This window comes from Melanotaenia boesemani, chromosome 21, assembly GCF_017639745.1.
Source record: "Melanotaenia boesemani isolate fMelBoe1 chromosome 21, fMelBoe1.pri, whole genome shotgun sequence".
NCBI classification, from domain to species: Eukaryota; Metazoa; Chordata; class Actinopteri; order Atheriniformes; family Melanotaeniidae; genus Melanotaenia; species Melanotaenia boesemani.
Window position 1 is genome coordinate 28,740,495 of NC_055702.1, and position 13,780 is coordinate 28,754,274.

Sequence of the window (13,780 nt, forward strand, 5' to 3'; positions counted from 1 at the left end):
CTGCTTCAATAATGTTGAAGTCCGGGTTCTGGGGACGATCTGTCCCTCCATCATGGGGGCGATCTGTCCCTCCATCTGACCTGTTGAGGTCCAGGTTCTAGGTAGAATCCATATATTCATCGGACCTGCTGCCACTGATTTTCAGTCCAGTTCTTGGATCATTACCTCAGCTCAGTGTCGTGAGCTACAGCTACCATCAAAATAATAAATAATTAAACTACTAATGCTTGCCTTTTCTCTAGTCTATCCACCAGGAATTGCTTCACTCAGCATATAAAACATGTATTTATACATTCTTAAATCCAGGTTAAAAACATTTCTTTTCTCATGCGCCTATTAGGGGTTGCACAGACTAGTCGACTAGTCGATTTGTCGACTTCAATACTCTAACATGACGTTTAGAACGTGACGTCGACTAATCGCTGATCACTGTTTTTAGAGCTAACAATATGGACGCCGCGCAGAGGGCAACAGGTGAGGAGTTAGAAAAACGATTCAAGCTGGAGTCGGATGACCTGATGGAATCCATCTCTATTGTGGCCTGTATGCTTGATGCCAGGTTCAAGCATCTTTAATTCATCCCAGAGAGTAAAAGAGAGGCCGCCCAGAGCCACCTGAATGCCCTGCTGGAGGAGGAGGCGGAGCCGCTTGCAGAAACCGGTGAGTGGCTAATTGAAATTAGTCATCACCTTCATGATGATGATTTAAATCGTCTTATTTGTGAATGCGCAGTTTTGATGAAACTAGTCATTCATTTTATTCTAGGTGAGGGACCGGGTGTGCAAAGTGAAGACGTGGATGATGGTGAGGGAGAACCAGTAAAGGGGAAAAAAGCCAAGCTCGAGCAGGATTTTGAACTACTTTTTGGCCCGCACTATCAAAGTGGAAGGAGAGCGGGGAATTATTCCACCGCAGACGAAGAGGTCCGTAATTATTTGCAAACACCGCAAATTCCCACCATGCAGAACCCGCTGCAGTGGTGGGCTCAGAACGTGGACAGATTCCCCCGTTTGGCCAAGCTGTGCAAACGTTACCTGGCTGTCCCAGCGACAAGCACACCCAGCGAGAGGATTTTTTCACTGGCAGGAAATACCATCACGCGACAGCGGGCAAGCCTTCACCCAGCTCACGTCAATGCGCTTGTGTTCTTGCACACAAACCAGGACCGGAAAACAAAACCTGTGACTGAGCAGGACTGTGATGATGACTAGGCTTGCAGGCTCTTGCCTGTGTTGTTTTCCTCCCAAATTGTTTTGTGCATTACAGTATTTTCCTTTGCACCTGTGGGAGATGTAACCTAACATAACATGTAGGTATGTCACGTAAAAAAATGAACATTGTTAAGAGTTGCCGTTAATACTTGATCCTAAATGCTGTTATGTATAAGTTCTGTGTATCAGCTGACCATTGTCAGTGAATACAGGTTGTTGCAAAGCATTCCCCTCCTCCTGTGTTTTTTTAATTACTGAAAAAATATCAATGACGTCACCAGCGACTAGTCGACGTCGACTTGACTTTCATCACATTAGTGTCGACTTAAAAAAATCTGAAGTCATGCAACCCCTAGCGCCTATGCATTAAATCTGCATGTTAACTTTTTTAACTTATCTTGCTTATAATCATTTTAATGCAATTTATTATTTTATTGTGATTATGTGTTGTTTATGTGTTGATGCCTTTTACTATACAAATAAACTGCCTTGCCTTGCCTAGACATGAGAATCCCAAATCTAATTCTAAAAAAGTTGAGATGCAGCGTAAAATGTAAATTAAACCAGAGTGCAAAGATGTATGAATCTCATCCCGCCATCTTTTATTCCCAGTAGAAGATAAACAGCATGTCAGAGAATGAAACTGAGACGTTTCACCATGTGATGAAAATATGAGCTGATAGTGAATCTGATGGAAAAAGTTGGAACAGGAGCAACAAAAGGCTGGAAAAGTACCTGGTACAAACCAGAAACACCTGGAGGAGCATTTAACAACTAACCAGGTTACCTGGCAACAGGTCAGTAACATGACTGGGTATAAAAGGAGCATTTCAGAGAGGCAGAGTCTCTCAGATGGAAAGATGGACAGAGCTTCACCAATCTGAGACAAACTGGATCTAAAACTGTGGAACAATTTCAGAAAAATGTTCCTCAGACTTTGAAGATCCACCATCTACAATGTAGAATATCATCAGTAAATTCAGAGAACCAGAGAATATTTGACACATTAGAAAAGACTGAAAGGGACAAGGCAATGCTCAACATCACCCTGGAACTACTTTTTAAAACACTGTTGTAACTTTAGCCCAGCTGATCTGTGCTGTTTAACCCATTAATCCACCGGTCTCAGCAGCTTGTGCAGCATCTTTTCTGGCCAATCAGTTCCAGCAGCTTCAGAATTATCCCCAGCACAAGACCAGAACCAGACTGATCCTTAGCATAGAACCAGAGTAATCCCCAGCACAAGACCAGAACCAGACTGATCCTTAGCATAGAACCAGAGTATCCCCAGCACAAGACCAGAACCAGACTGATCCTTAGCATAGAACCAGAGTATCCCCAGCACAAGACCAGAACCAGACTGATCCTTAGCATAGAACCAGAGTATCCCCAGCACAAGACCAGAACCAGACTGATCCTTAGCATAGAACCAGAGTATCCCCAGCACAAGACCAGAACCAGACTGATCCTTAGCATAGAACCAGAGTATCCCCAGCACAAGACCAGAACCAGACTGATCCTTAGCATAGAACCAGAGTATCCCCAGCACAAGACCAGAACCAGACTGATCCTTAGCATAGAACCAGAGTAATCCCCAGCACAAGACCAGAACCAAACTGATCCTTAGCATAGAACCAGAGTATCCCCAGCACAAGACCAGAACCAGACTGATCCTTAGCATAGAACCAGAGTAATCCCCAGCACAAGACCAGAACCAAACTGATCCTTAGCATAGAACCAGAGTATCCCCAGCACAAGACCAGAACCAGACTGATCCTTAGCATAGAACCAGAGTAATCCCCAGCACAAGACCAGAACCAAACTGATCCTTAGCATAGAACCAGAGTATCCCCAGCACAAGACCAGAACCAAACTGATCCTTAGCATAGAACCAGAGTAATCCCCAGCACAAGACCAGAACCAGACTGATCCTTAGCATAGAACCAGAGTAATCCCCAGCACAAGACCAGAATCAAACTGATCCTTAGCATAGAACCAGAGTAATCCCCAGCACAAGACCAGAACCAGACTGATCCTTAGCATAGAACCAGAGTGAACCTCAGCACAAGACCAGAACCAGACTGATCCTTAGCATAGAACCAGAGTGAACCTCAGCACAAGACCAGAACCAGAGTGATCCTCAGCACAGAACCAGAACCAGAGTGAACCTCAGAACAGAACCAGAACCAGAATTATCCTCAGCACAGGACCAGAACCAGAGTGATCCTCAGCATGGAACCAGAGCTAGAGTTATCCTTAGCATAGAACCAGAGTGATCCCCAGCACAGGACCAGAACCAGAATTATCCTCAGCACAGGACCAGAACCAGAAACAATGAAGGATCTCAGCTTCCTCCAAAAGGAGAATCTGCTCTGTTCTTTCTTCTATATGCCTCGGTGTTACATTTCCAGTCCAGTCTGTTGTCCAGCTGAACTCCCAGGTACTGGTATTCCTCCACCACCTCCACCTCTTCTCCCAGGATGTAAACAGTATTTTGTTTACTCTTGCTTCTCCTGAAGTCAACAATCATCTCTTTTGTTTGTGTTCAAGATGAGATGATTGTTTCTGCACCATCACACAAACTGACCAGTTCTCTGTACTCAGCTTCTTGTCCATCACTGATCCTCCCCACAGCTAACCACAGCGTATTTCTGCAGACGACAGGACTCAGAGTTGTATTAGAAGTCTGAGGTGTGAAGAGAAATCCAGGTGGTGGTGAAAGTATCCACTTGGAATTTGTTAAGCTTCTCCCATAAAAGAGCAACTGAATTTTATTAAAAGCACTTGAGAAATGAAAACATGATCCTCAAAGTGCTGCCTGATCGGTCAAGATGAGAGTGGGCTCTCTGAAGCAGGTAGATGATGGCGTCTTCGACCCCAATCCCATTATGATAAGCAAACTGTAATGGGTCCTGAAAGGTGTTGACTTGTTTATTGAGGTGAGTCAACAACAGTCTGTCAAGGACCTTCATGATGTGAGATGTTAGAGCAACTGGTCTGTAGTCTTTTGGTTCAGATGGTTGGGATGTTTAAGTACTGGAACAAGGCAAAATGTTTTCCTCGGAACAGGAACTCTTGTTTGGCTCAGATTGGTGTTGTTGGAGAATCCAACATAGTTGTTCAGTGCAGGTTTTTGGAACCCTGGAGCCAAAACCATCTGCATTCATGGTTTCTGCCTGCAGCCTTGTTCCGGTTCAATCTCTTTATGTTTAGCAGTTTTTTTCAGGTCACTTGTGATCCAGGGTTTTTATTGGGGCAGCGTCTCACTGTTCTCATTGGGATGATGCTGTCCACACAGAAGTTTATATAATCTATCACACTCTCATGGCATGATGTCCTCCATGTGGTTTACAGAGGACATTCCAGTCTGTGGTCTTAAAGTATCCTCTCAGAGCGTCTTCAGTTTCATTAGACCAGGCTTTGTGATGACTGGTCGCTGCTGAACGTTGGGCTTGTAGGTGGAGGTGAGAACAACCAGAGTATGGTCTGATCTTCCTATGGGAGGCAGGGCAGAGGAGCTGGATGTCTTTTTAACATTTGCATAAAACATCTTATTTTCTCTGGTGGAGCAGCTGATGGACTGTTGGAATGTTGGTAATGTTGCAGGGAAGGAGATGTTGTTGACATCTCCAGAGATCACAATGAATCCATTAGGATGTTGTGTCTGTAGCTTAGCAACAACAGAGCTGATGACGTCATCGGCTGTGTCTGCAGCAGTACCAGGTACTACCAGGGTAACACAGGTAAACGCTTTGGGTAAATAATATGAAGAAAACCTCACAGCTAACAGTTTGATGTCCCTTGGCAGATGTTATCCTTTCCAGTGACATTTTTGTGACGCCACCAACAGTGGTTAAAAATCTCTGCAATTCTACCTCCTTTTAGCTTTCCGCTGACTTTATCGCAGTCTGCTTGTACAGTCCTAAAGTAGTGTACATTGTGCATTGTGTTCATGAAGCCATGTCTCAGTGAAGCACATTATACCGCATTCTCTGTATTCCTTCTGTGCCCTTGTTAGCACCTCAAGCTCATCCATTTTGTTAGCTAGCAATTTCACGCTACCCATCAGAACGGCTTGAAAAAACAGTTTGAATTTCCACAATTTTTCTTTCTGCCTCATGTCTGCCCTGCATCCTTTTCAACTCCCTTGGGATTTGGTGTGTTATTGTGCTGGTTATTTTGGTTTTGGAGAGCTTCATCAGCTGATCCCTCTGGTAAACAACTCTTCATTTACCACTCATCATAACCAGTCTTGAACGAGTCCAAAGTACACAGAGAAATCACTTGAGCATTACAACCTCTGAACCAGTGTAAAAAAATCTTCTTAAAAAAAGTAACTTGACGGTGATTGTCTTGAAAAAAAAGTTGAATGTATCAAAAAAATAAAACCAGAAGGATTGGACCTAATAGAGTTTGCTACCACTATGCAGTGAATTCTGGTGTTGGATGTACATTTAAGTATATACATCAGTACATAATTGTGAATCTCATATTTTCCATGAAATGGTAAAATTGTCTCAGTTTCAACATCTGACATGTTTTTAATGTTTTACTGGGAATAAAATGTAATCTGGTTATAGTACAGCCAGAGTGGTCCAATGAGCAAACCTCTCAAAATATTTAAATTAATCAAACATCAAAGTTCTTATTTTTTATGTCTATCACACATTTTACTCACATTGAGGGCTGGTCTATCAGCCCCAGAGCCAGATGCTGCAGGGCTGCCAGGTTTGAAACCTGCTGGACTAATGAAGACTGTCCTGCATTCAGAGGAAGCATGAGCTGTCCATTGAGGTAGTCAACCAGGAGCTAAACACACAAACACAGTTATAGAATAAAAATAAAATAAAACACTTTATCAGTGGCTCGAAAATATTCTCTTATGTCCAGTCTTTTGTCACCTGCTGATAGTGGAAGTCCACATAAAGGTCGTTCCTGAAGGAAAGAGGACATCCCCACATGACTCTCCTCAGGGACAAAGAGATGGTGTCATTGTCCAGCAGGAAGTCGAACAGGTACTCTGAAGCATGGAGGGGACGCACCAAACCATCTGGCAGAGAGGAGAAGAGGAGTCATGGGGAGGCACAGGGCACTAAATCTGTTTATCTTCCATTTAATCTTCAGCTTTTATTTCAGTCAGCTCCACTCTCTGGCAGGAACAAGCAGCCTGTGATTGGCTGCTTTTTTAATTTATTGGCTGTGAAAACTTTTTTGTCCATTTACAGACATTGGTGTATTACAAATTCCAAACCAAGTCAAAGACAACCAAAAAATCCAAGCTTAAAGCTCTGAAACAGCACATAAGAACCTTTTAAAGGCAGATGTAGCAGAGAGAGGGAGTAGAACAGAATGGACAAAGGCTAAAGATGAGACATGGGCCATGGAAGGGGGAAATTCCCCAAGTGGCGCCTCAGGCGCTACAAGAGAAAGGGAGGCATATGAAATGGAGGACAACCACCAGGACTGAAGGAGGACAGAAGAGTGGGAGATTCCTCTGGTGATGGCAGCAATGAAAGAGTGCATGAATAAAAGAGTGGAGTCTGGATGCAGCAGACAGAGACGGAGACAGGGCCTGGGTCCAGGAAATGATGGATACGTCGAAGGCATTAGGCGCCAGGTCTGATGGAGAGGCGAGGATACTGGAGGACCAGCCAACCGCAGTCAAGCCAAACTAGACTGAAACCCCGCCTGAAGCAGATGTCGACCAGGGGCCCGATGGAGTCGGGTTGTTGGAGTCAGCAGCATGGATGCTGAGACATTAAGGGGATGTCCCCCCTCCTCTTTCCTTAGAACCAACCCTGAGGACTTTCTGCTTGGTTTTTATTGGGCTGAAGGCGTTTGGTGACAGAGACTTAAGTTGTGAATCGTCTGCATAACTGTGAATATTGATGTTAAAGGTCTGTAGTATTTGACCTTTAACATCAATATTCAAAGTTATGCAGATGATATACAACTTTATGTCTCTGTCCCCCCTCCTCTTCCCTTAGAACCAACCCTGAGGACTTTCTAGCTGACAATCATAACCAAATAAATCCGACCTTCTAAACAGGACCTGAACCAGTTAAGGGCCACTTTAACAAGTCCAACCCAGTCTGCATATTTACCTTGAAATCTTGTGGCGAAGATGGAAAACTCCCTGATGTCGTTGGGTTGTAAGATGCCCATATCCTTACACAGCTCTGTTACCACATCTACTGCCATCTGGAGGGAAGATGGAAAAAAAAGCCATGGAGACATGTAGATGAGTACAGGACAAGTGGTTTGTTATATAGATCAGAGTTTCTCATATGGGGTTATACGTACCCCTGGGTGTACTTTGAGGCATTCCAGGTAGTATGTGAAGGTTTTTATTTCTATGTATGCTTTTTTAAAAAAATAAAATTAAAATGTCCACCAATAAAATGTATCTAATAAATATTTCAATAAATGTAAGTATACGTTCATAAACTGAAGTTACACTAAGTTTCACACTATTTCATTATCCAAGCCCCCCCCCCCGTCTCACACATATGAACATGGTTGGACCCAACCTGTTACGAGCCAAACGACGTCAACCGTTAATCATTGTCCCCTTGAAAATGCAAAGAATGGAGGTGTGATTAAGGCGTAGTAGAGATGCGACTGAAAACATAGTGGGCCAAGGGCCAAAGAAGGCAACACCAGAGCCAGCCAAATTCCGGCAGTATTCAGAGGAATATGTTTTAATGGGACTTATGTCCACAACCCACCCAAGGCACTGTATTTTTTTCTGCGGGGAGAGATTAGCTAACAGTGACATGAAGCCGGCACATCTGTAGCCGCATTTTAACACAAAACATGTCACGTTGGTAAGGTACAGGAGTTTTTTTAAGAGGAAATTTTCTGAATTTAAGTAATTTCAAGATGTGATGCACAAAGCCTCCACAACCCTAATCAAAGCCCTGAAGGGTCTTACATGGCGCCTTTGCTTGTAGCTAAAGCTAAGAAACCGTTCACTATAGCGGAAGACCTGCTCCTTCCAGCTACCGTTGTTCTGGCTGAGACCATGCTGGACAAAGACACGGTGAAGAAATTAAAGACGGTGCTTTTCTCAAAGGACTCTGTTTGCCATAGAGTGGAGAAAATGAGCACAGACATCCTCAAGCAAGTTTATGGGAAAACTTAACACCCTCCAACTGGATGAGTCCACGGATGTCAGTGGAAATGCTCAACTTCTTGCTTTTGTGAGCATCGATACTGAAGACATTTATGAGCACATATTATTCTGCAAAACTCTGGAAAAGAAAACAACCAGAGAGGACCTATTTGATGTTGTCAACACCTTCTTCTGTGAAAAGGCCTGAGCTGGAAATTCTGCAGCAGCATCTGCAAGGACGCAGCAGCATCAATGACAGGCAAAGCGAGAGGACTCGTAGCCTGTGTAAAAGAAAACAAATCACAACGTGACATGGACTCAATGTGTCATACACAGAGAGGCACTGGCGTCCAGAAAAATGAGCCTGAGTTACACAATGTTTTAAATGACAGCATCAAAGTGGTGAACTTCATAAAGTCAAGGCTACTTAATTTGCGCCTGTTCCACCATCTCTGTGAAAATATGGGAGCTGAACACAACTGCTGCTTCACACAGAAGTCTCTCTGTAGGAAAAATCATCAACCAGCTGTGTGAGTTACAATCTGAAGTTTCACCTTTCTGGCTGAGCATCAATCTTCCCTTGCCACCTTGTTCCAGGACAAAAACTGGCTTGCACAGATGTGCTACTTGGCCGAGATATTCAGCAAACTGAATGAACTGAATACGTCTGCAGGGCATAGACAGCAGCATTTTGAGCTTGTATGACAAGGTGGGTGGCTTCCTGAAGAAAGCAGAGCAGTGGAGAAGGTCTACACCTGCTTTCCTTGGGTTTCTCACATTAGTGAGGATGTGGACAGAGCACTTGTGAAATCACTCATAGTGGGCTATTTGACTAACCGTTTCTCTTGTCTGAAGCAAACAGAAACAAGCTTCCTGTCACTTTTCAGGAAAAACTCTTGGAAGTGTCATCTGACCGTGGCCTTCAGATAAAGTTTCCCACGTCCACACTCACACAGTGTAAAACAGGAGCATCCTGACCTGGGCCAGAAAGCGTTGGAGCAGCTACAAACTTTTGCATCCACATATTCATGTGAGACCTCCTTCTCTGCAATGACTGTGATAAAAACAAAACAAAGAAACAAGCTCTGTCTAGAGAAAGGTTTCATAACAGCAGTCACCCGCCACGGAGACCGACAAGCATCCTCACAAGCCCAAGCAGTGCAGCAGTGCAAAGTGTTTAGTTTGAACCTTTAAAATGACAGTGTTATTTTTGATCCTTAAAACAGATATGTCAAGATGACAAATATTTTAATTTGTTAAATTTGATAAAAATTTAAGTTTAAAATTCAGCTGTATATTTTGTCAACATTTTCTGTCCATACTTTTGTTGATTATTTCTTTTTATATTTATTTTATAAATAAATAAATTAAGTCATTCAGTTAATGAATTATCTATTTGGGAACATATATATATATATATATATATATATATATATATATATATATATATATATATATATACTACTGGTCAAAAGTTTTAGAACAGCCCAATTTTTCCAGGTATTTATTACAATTCAAGTCTAATGAATAGCCTGAAATGGTACAAAGGTAAGTGGTGAACTGCTAGATTAAAAATAAAAAAGTAAGGTTACCCGAAACTGAAAAATAATGTACATTTCAGAATTATACAAAATTACCTTTTTCAGGGAACACAGATGGGTTAACAATATAAAGTTGTCCTGCTGCAGTGGAGGGTGATCAAGCCTTGAAAGCTGGTGCTACTGACTCCTACAGATGTTCCAACTTTGTTGGATTACTTACAACCCATTTGTCTGCATAAATGCAGTGTCTGAACACACTGTGGTACCATGCCCTCGTGAGCATCCGCTGAACAGTATCGAACAGCAGAAAGTTGTGCATTGCTACAAAAACGGCGAGAAAAAGGCAATTAACAATGAAGGAGAGACAGACCATCATAACACTTAAAAATGTTGGTATTTCCTACGGAGAAATAGCAGACAGGAAGAGGTCTGGGAGACCCAAAGCCACAACTGAATCAGTGGACAAGTTTCTGAGTTAACAGCTTGCGTGATGGGCGGCTCACAGGACAACAGGACAACCACAATAGTGGTCATAGTAAGTAAGTCTCAGATTCAACTGTGAAGAGAAGATTTCGAGCTGCAGGTTTGACAGGACAAAGTGCAGCATGAAAGCCATTGCTAAGACATCAGAAAAAGACAAAAAGGCTTGCCTGGGCCAGGAAACACTGCCATTGGACTACTGGAGACTGTAAGAAGGAATTATGGACTGATGAATCAGAATTTGAAATCTTCAGTTCATCACACAGGATCTTTGTGCAGCATTGAGGAGGTGAAAGGATGGTTCCACAGTGTGTGGTATCAACTGTCAAACATGGAGATGGAAGTGTGATAGTCTGGGGCTGTTTTGCTGGTTCCAGGGTTGGTGACTTGTACAGTGAGTGGCACCATTATCCAAAACGGCCACCACAGCACTCTGCAGCACCATGCAGTACCCTCTGGTATGCGCCTAGCTGGTCAGGGGTTCATCCTACAGCAAGATAATGACCAAAACACAAGTCCAAGCTGTGCCAGAACTACCTCAGGAAAAAATGAACAAGCTTGAAAACATGGAGTGGCCAGCACAGTCTTCAGAATTAAACCCTGTCAAGCTGATTTGGGATGAAATGGACAGAAGAGTAAAAGCAACACATTTGTGGGAACTTCTGCAACAGATAAGATAACAGGTAAGAACTTTCTGAAGAATATTTGATTTCTATTAGGTTGGAAACTATGGGCTTTTCTTTTTGTTTGTTTGTTTTACATCATTTTTTGATGGTATGAACACGGACAAACGACTCATCTACTGAAAGTTCACATCTCACAGATTCCACAGCTGGAAGTTTCATCTCACTATGACCAAGATTCACCGAAACAGAAGCAGAAGAAGACCCGATTTATGCTGCACGTTTGTAAAACATAGTCAGAAAATGTCTCACCTTTGCTGACTTGCCTCAAAACTTCTATCCATCAGGATAAAACCACATTTAGTTATTAAATAAATAAATAAATTTAATAAACCTGCTCTCTCTTGATTACATTGGACACACCAGTGCAGTAGGACCAGACATAGAGGAAGAGGCCTGGGGCCTCATTTATCAAACTGTACGTAGCAAAGCAAACTACAGGCTGCGTCTGCTGCACAAAAAGAAAATGCTGCCCTTCTACTTTCAGATTTATAAAAGCGTGCACACACATGTCCTACACCTGTTTCCGTTTATAAATCAGAATCAACTCTAAAGCGGGTGCACTTGAGGGAGCGGCTTGCCCCGCCCACATGGTGGCTATAACTGGTCAGGTGGACACCTGTAATATATATTCATCACTTCATTTCCATGATGACTTGGGAGGGAAAAAAAAGGGAAGAAATGGAATTTTTCAGGGTGTGAGACTGCGATCCTGGAAAACGTAAAAATGTTTAACTGGTGGGGACGACGTTTGGAAGAAAAGCATCTGCTAAATGACAGTAATTTAGTAATTTCTTTTAATTTATAAAATAAATATGTACAGATAGATCTGAGATTGGTAGCAGTTTATTTATTGTTAAATAATATTTCTTTCTAGTTGCTGGTTGCTCCAGCTGGGTGGGCGGTGCAGAGGGACATTATTAACCAGATGGACAAGGAGTTGTGGGAAATAAAGACCGTCTGGACAGAAATGAGGACAAGAATAAAAAGCATTGTGTTAGAATAAATAAATAAAGGAAATCCTTCTCTTGTATGTTTCATTAGCGTAGCATCACTTGACCAGACCTCCAGCCTCCAGTCTGGTCCCGATCTGCTGGAACGCCTGGGTCAGAGTAGCCATGGAGGTAGGAACATTTTTCCGTCAAGTTTTGTTTTTAGAACTCCCAAAAGTTGACTATGATTGGCGTACGCCAGTTTTTGTATCTACACCAGCTTTAGAAAGGAGGCCCCTGGACTGCAAAACTTATTCCACAAGGGGTACTTTGTTGAAAAAAGGTCGATAACCACTGAAATAGATTTCTTTTTAGATATGAATAAATCTTACGCTGAAGCTATGGATCTTGATGGGGAACTCTACTTCTCCTGGCAGCAGGACTGGAATACGCCGAGATGTTTTGCCAGCCTAAACACAACAAAGATGCTCTCATAATTATGTCAGCTGTGAAAGCCGATCATCATAGAAACACTAGGAAAACGTGCTTCGTAGGTCAACTTACCAGAATGGCCTCTATCTCAACATGTGAGGGGATGTTACGGCGACCACCAGAACTGAGAGAAAGCTGCAGGTTGTACTGACACATAAAGGCCAGCTCTGGGGAAAAACATGAAAAACCAATCTGAACATTAAGAGAAACTTCCAGGGTTTAAAATAACTTGTCATTCCACTACCTTGGTATGGGTGCTCGGAGTCCTGACAGATGTCATGCAGGTGGTGTGCAACATAGGGCTGCAGAGTACCAGAGCAGGGGAAGAAGCCAGTTACGAGGCTGAGCAACTGCCAGCCAAGCGTACAGCTGGATCTACAGATATTAAAGATTATCTGTTAGGGGAAAAAAAGGAGCCATGTCCTGGGATTCAAATCTTAGTGCTTTTTCTTGGGAACTTGGAATTTAGCTTCTTTGAGTTTATCATTACTCTTCTTTAGTTTTGTCAGCTGCATCTGTGTTTTTCTGTCCAGTCAGTAAAAAGCTGACTTAAAGGTCCCATATTATGCAAAATTTCTTTTCTAAAGGTTTTCTAACAGTCTTAATGTGTCCTCATAGCCAGTGTATGCGGCCCAGAAATAAGAAAATTGCTTGCTCCACTTTTACCGAATTTAGCCTGTCCACGCCCCTCTTTGTGGCCAGGCACCACTCATGAACATTTAAAGGTTCAGACACAGAAACAGCTCATTCTCAGCAGAGCTCACTAGAGCCACATTTGAAATGGCTGAGATTAAAGACCAAGACTGAATTTGGGGTAATACACTGAAATCATTGTTGTTGGACCTCTGACACCCATATGAAATTATTGAAAATATTTATAATATGGGACCTTTAAAAACAAAGTACAGATGAAAGGTTTAAAAATTTGTTCCATAATAAAGTTACTTGATACTGATCATAAAGTCTTATGTCATTATTCACATAAAAACTGAGTCAAAATCCAGAATCATTGTGTGGGGAAAAGAAATTGATAGATCATTACAGTGTGAGCTCCTCTACAGAACGTTCAGGTACATTCACGTGTGTCAACACAATGCCAAGGAGGAAAGACAACAAAAATGATCTTGGAGAAGCAGCTGCTGCTGCCCATTAATCAGGGGTGGTTATCAGGTCATTTCCAGACTATCTGCAGTCCATCATTCTACAGAGAGAAAGAATATTTGCAAGACATCTGCCAACCTTCCAGCAGGTTCAGTTCAAGATCAGACTGTGGAAAAAACACAAGAACTACATCTCAGACTCTCCAGGCCTCAGTTAGCAGGTTGAA

General features: G+C 42.6%; 1 protein-coding gene across 1 annotated transcript in view; it reads right to left on the reverse strand.

The window, feature by feature from the left end:
• Window positions 1-13,780, reverse strand: part of myo15b (myosin XVB) — a 108,562-nt gene that overhangs the window by 9,564 nt on the left and 85,218 nt on the right. The window contains exons 56-61 of the mRNA XM_041973447.1: window positions 12,698-12,828; window positions 12,526-12,620; window positions 12,354-12,431; window positions 7,316-7,412; window positions 6,113-6,261; window positions 5,890-6,020 (exon numbers count right to left, since the gene is read on the reverse strand). Coding sequence (XP_041829381.1) covers window positions 5,890-6,020; window positions 6,113-6,261; window positions 7,316-7,412; window positions 12,354-12,431; window positions 12,526-12,620; window positions 12,698-12,828 — 681 coding nt within the window. The remainder of the gene's footprint in view (window positions 1-5,889; window positions 6,021-6,112; window positions 6,262-7,315; window positions 7,413-12,353; window positions 12,432-12,525; window positions 12,621-12,697; window positions 12,829-13,780) is intronic.